Source organism: Frankliniella occidentalis, unplaced genomic scaffold, assembly GCF_000697945.3.
Source record: "Frankliniella occidentalis isolate FOCC.00 unplaced genomic scaffold, Focc_3.1 Scaffold2, whole genome shotgun sequence".
NCBI classification, from domain to species: domain Eukaryota; kingdom Metazoa; phylum Arthropoda; class Insecta; order Thysanoptera; family Thripidae; genus Frankliniella; species Frankliniella occidentalis.
In genome coordinates, this window is record NW_026267132.1 from 474686 (window position 1) to 479227 (window position 4542).

Below are 4542 nucleotides of genomic sequence, written 5' to 3' on the forward strand. Positions count from 1 at the left end.
TTATAAGAATTTATTCACGGCTCTTAGTCACATCAAGACAAGCTTTGACTTTACAGATTTGCAAGTACATATTTCTGACTATGGAAAAGCACTTTGTGCATACAATTTAGCCATCAAATAAGCTTATCTTGAGGTGACTAGGAGTGCAGGTGAATTAGTCACACAAGGAGAAAGCCAGAATTCTGCCAAACCAAACTAGAACACTCAATTGTTGGGGTTGATAAACAGATATGAAAATGCAGATTAGTACATAAGGGGGTGCAGGCATTTCATTGAAAAATAGTGAAAATAAAGACACACACCCCTTAGTGTAGTAAGAAAGATGAAGAAATCAAGATAATGAAAGAAAGACAAATAACCAATCTGCAACCTCATTCCTGGATATAAACAGAGTAAGCTTTTGTTACTTACAGCACCAGCAGCCACCTTAAACCCCAGGCTAGGCCAAACAAGCAAGTAGGAAATAAATGTAATAAATATTACCATCAAGCATTTCTACTCAAACTACATTTATTTTGAAACCATCTACATGTGCATAATTTTCCTCAGCTAGATGGCAAATGTCCGAGCCATCCAGCACCAGCCTATTTCTACACACATAACTACAAAAGAACATCTAACTCTAAAGTAACTATTTATCAGGTGTAATTTATCTCTACAACCTTAAAATCCAACAAACCACCAAATATTGGAGCTAAACTAAAAACAGTCATGGGAGAAGGCCGAATGGCAAATTGATAAGACAAAACATTGTCTGCACCAACTTCAGAATAATCATTACCGGTGCAAGTTAACACCACAAGAGCATTAAAGAAATAAGACAAACTTTATTCGCTTATCTTGAATTAAATACAAAAATAGAGGGTTTTCACATCTGCGATCTTTTTCAAACACTTATTGCTGTTCAATATTGTTTATAGTATATTGTCACCCACATACAAATGGGAAAATGAACAAGGAAAATGAATACAGAGACAATAACCCAAGGGTACAATGATTCAAACTTTAAAGCTTTCAGTGTAAAGTTTTTGTTTTCAGAGTGTGGCATAATACGGGTGGTTGGGAACTGATTACCACATCACTCATGGAAATTCTCTGCTAAAACCCTCTTTGGAATTAATATACATTCACACTATAGTGTGTTAAGTACAAGAAAAAGCATCTTACCTTAAGCCTAGCACACTTGAAATAATATAAAGCAGAAAGTTTGTTTCGCCTCTCCTATCCATTTTCCATCCACTCAAATAGCTCTATCAAGAAGTTTCAATAAATAGATTCAAAGTTTGAAGGTTTTGCAGAGAATGGTGCTAGCACTACTATTGGTATCAGAAAGAGTATTGTATCATTATGTCTTCCTAATACTTCAATGACCTTCTTTGACTTATATACCTAATACAAAATGACTATCAATGAATAACAATTGATCTGAAGTAGTTCAGAAAAGAGATGCCTGCACACATATCCATCAAAATTGGGTGCAAGACAAATGCACAAGTAGGTATAATGAAGAGATAGCAAAGCTAAGGAAAACACCTCAAACTATTTAATAAAATAGTCTGCCCATTAGTGTTTAAGGGCTAAAAGAAGAGAACACTGGTATTGGTCATAAACATCCAACACAAAAACAGAGGATCATGACCTAATAATTACATACATCAGCAATTTCACTGGGGAAAAAATCTCACAAAGATTGCTGAGTGGGAAAAGAAATAAATTAAGTAACTAGCCAGCATACCTCTTTAGTAGAGGGTTTTAAAAGGAAAAAAAAAAGAAATAAATAAGAACACTTGCCAATTTGTACTTCTTTAACTTTTAAAACAAAATAAAATACTTATGATCACAGCTTACGTGGATTTTTTTAAATCTTTACAGATAAGGATTGAACTCCAATGCTCATGTCCACATATTGGAGATAAATATCATGCGGAGAACTAATCTAATCATAAATAGTAACAAAACAAATGGTCTTGGTTGAACCGCAGGTAAAACCATATAAATAATTGAACACAACCCTAAAGACAAAATAAACAAAAGGGGAGGAGAGCAAAAATGACCAGCAAATTATGACCAATCATGAATATTAATTAAGAACATGTTCAAATAGAATTGTTTCATAAACAAGTCAAAATGGCCTGATGAGGAGCCTTTTCAAACTATAGGCGTCTTTCCCCTCCCCCTTTATGACTGCTATGGAATGTCATTAACCAGAGATTTTTTTTTTCTACTCGAGAGGGAACATAATGAAAACTGGATCCCTTAAAATATGCTGTAACCATAGTTGAAATATCCTGAATGTGACGCCACTGAGAAAAACATCAAGTGTCTGTTGTTGTCAGTCTTAGCAGGGGCAGTACAGAGGGATTGGGTAGCCTCATAAGGCTAATGACTAGACAACAAGCCCCTCTGTACATCCCATTGAATAAACACTAGGATACTGTACGATTACTAACGGAACTTGACACCTAGGTATGCTATCTTTGAGATCCAAGAAACATTTTCTTGATAATACTCTCATAACAATGCTCACTAATCATTTTCATATGGCACCCAATTTACACACAACAATTAACCATGACATGAAATATTAGATGAAAAAGCACAGCAGTATCTTGAAAAAATTTTGAAGGCTTAAAATTCGGCACAATATACAACATATTGTTATTTTGGAAAGAGTTCACAGACAAACACTGGGAGCAGCATTGAAGCTTTGTCAACTTTTAACTGCGTTTGCTTTCTTCAAAGCAACAGACTGACAGAACAATATATACTCAAATGGGGAATCAATACATAGAGAAAAAGTTAGCCATAGATAAACAGGTATCACTTTCAAAAACTGAAAAGTTAAGAAAAGACTCAGAAGAAAATATGAATTTAAATTTGCTTTTTCTAAAGAATATTCCTTATGCTTAAATTTACAGGTTTACAATGGGTATTTTTCCTACGCAATGAGAAATATATCCTTACTTAGAGGAAAAACTAACTGTATGAAATGTAAGGAAACAAAAACGAAAGGGGATGAAAAAAAACTTCAAAAACTTGGAAGATGCAAGTACCATTACGTGATAATACTGGTTATTGCCAATTATTGCTTCCCCCAACCCTTCCCTTCCCCATCCTCTCTACGTGATCTCCTACACGTACATGCCCATACCATACATTGAGCTCCAGTCTACACCCTGGAAGCTTGACATGTCCACATTTGTGAGTGAGTAGCCTTGGTAAGGGTTGGCAGGGGCGGGTACAGGTGGGGCGGCTGGGGTAGCAGCCTGGGTGGGGTTCGCTGAAGGCATCGCCTGCAGGGGGTAGGGTGAATAACGGTACGACGCCAAGGGGTAGGCGCTGAACAGCTTGCCGTAGCCGGCCTGGGCCTGCGCCTGAGCGGCCAGCTGGTTCGCCGCCACCTGCGCATGAGCCGCGGCTTGAGCCTGCACAGCAGCCAGCTGGGTGGCAGCTGTAGGTGCAGCCGTGGGGCCAACCCGCATCAACATCCTCTTGCCTAAGAGCAGGCCGTTGACGCCCAGGTTGGCAGCAGCCACTGACTCCTTCGGCTGAGCCTTTTTACACTCGACCTTCTTATTCTTGATGGTGTGGAAGTGGATTTCACATACCCGGTCCACCACGTCCTCCTGCTCAAATGTCACGAAGCCGAAGCCACGGTGTCGCTTTGTATGCTGGTCCATTAGCATAACTGTTTCCTCCACCTGGAAGCAGAGCGATGAACAACATTAACATGGAGTGAAACAAAGTCAAGAGCAAAAATAAACAAATGCATTTGTAGTGCAGTTAAAATAAGACCTATAGAATACCTTTCCAAATTGGTTGAAGTATGCTTTCACTTCCTCGGTTGTTGTGTCTTGACTAACTCCTCCAACAAAGATTTTCTTGGTACGATTGGCAACTCGTCCTCTGTTTTTAGGAGTTGCATGTTTGGGGTCAATCTTCTTCCCATCGAGGGTATGCACTGGAACCTTTAGGACCTTCTCAACTGTGTCGGCATCTTGAAATGTGATAAATCCAAAGCCACGATTTCTCTGAAAAAGGAAAAGGAACATTTATAAAAGACTGAAAATAAAGTGACATTAAGAATAAAACGCCAACATTAAGCAGAACAAATCAAGAGAAACTTGGGAAATTTCAGTGAAGAACTGCTCTGAAGTTGTAAGTAGTGAACTACAACATTCTGCAGTTCTTAGTGAACATGTTTTTTTTTTTTTAGCAGTAGTACCTGCGAAACGTTTTAGTTTGCCGCTTACAACTGTACAACAGTTCTCCACTTCAGATTGGAGAGCATGTGATTCACATGTCAGAAAAGAAAATAGTGTTTGTATAGGGAGAGAACTTTAACACGTCACACTCTGTAAAAAGTCGTGGCTGTTCCAATGAACTTCAAATGCAAAGAGAGTCGATGAAAAATTCAGCAAAAATAGTGCTGCGTTGCTGCGTTTTGAGAGACAAACCTGTGTCATGGGGTCCTTCATGATAAGAACGTCTGTGACGGTGCCGAACATTCCAAAGTATTCCTTTAGCCTCTCCGACGAGGTC

The 4542-nt window shown here is 38.6% G+C and overlaps 1 protein-coding gene across 9 annotated transcripts in view; it reads right to left on the reverse strand.

Moving 5' to 3' along the window:
• Window positions 1-492: 492 nt before the first annotated feature.
• Window positions 493-4542, reverse strand: part of LOC113208146 (RNA-binding protein Musashi homolog Rbp6-like) — a 234202-nt gene continuing 230152 nt past the window's right edge. For all 9 annotated transcript variants that reach the window (XM_052265509.1, XM_052265497.1, XM_052265526.1 and 6 more), the window contains 3 exons: window positions 4458-4542; window positions 3807-4031; window positions 493-3701 (listed from right to left, as the gene is read on the reverse strand). The exon at window positions 4458-4542 is cut by the window's right edge and continues 453 nt beyond it. In XM_052265509.1, the coding sequence (XP_052121469.1) occupies window positions 3132-3701; window positions 3807-4031; window positions 4458-4542 (880 nt within the window). In that variant the 3' untranslated portion in view covers window positions 493-3131. The remainder of the gene's footprint in view (window positions 3702-3806; window positions 4032-4457) is intronic.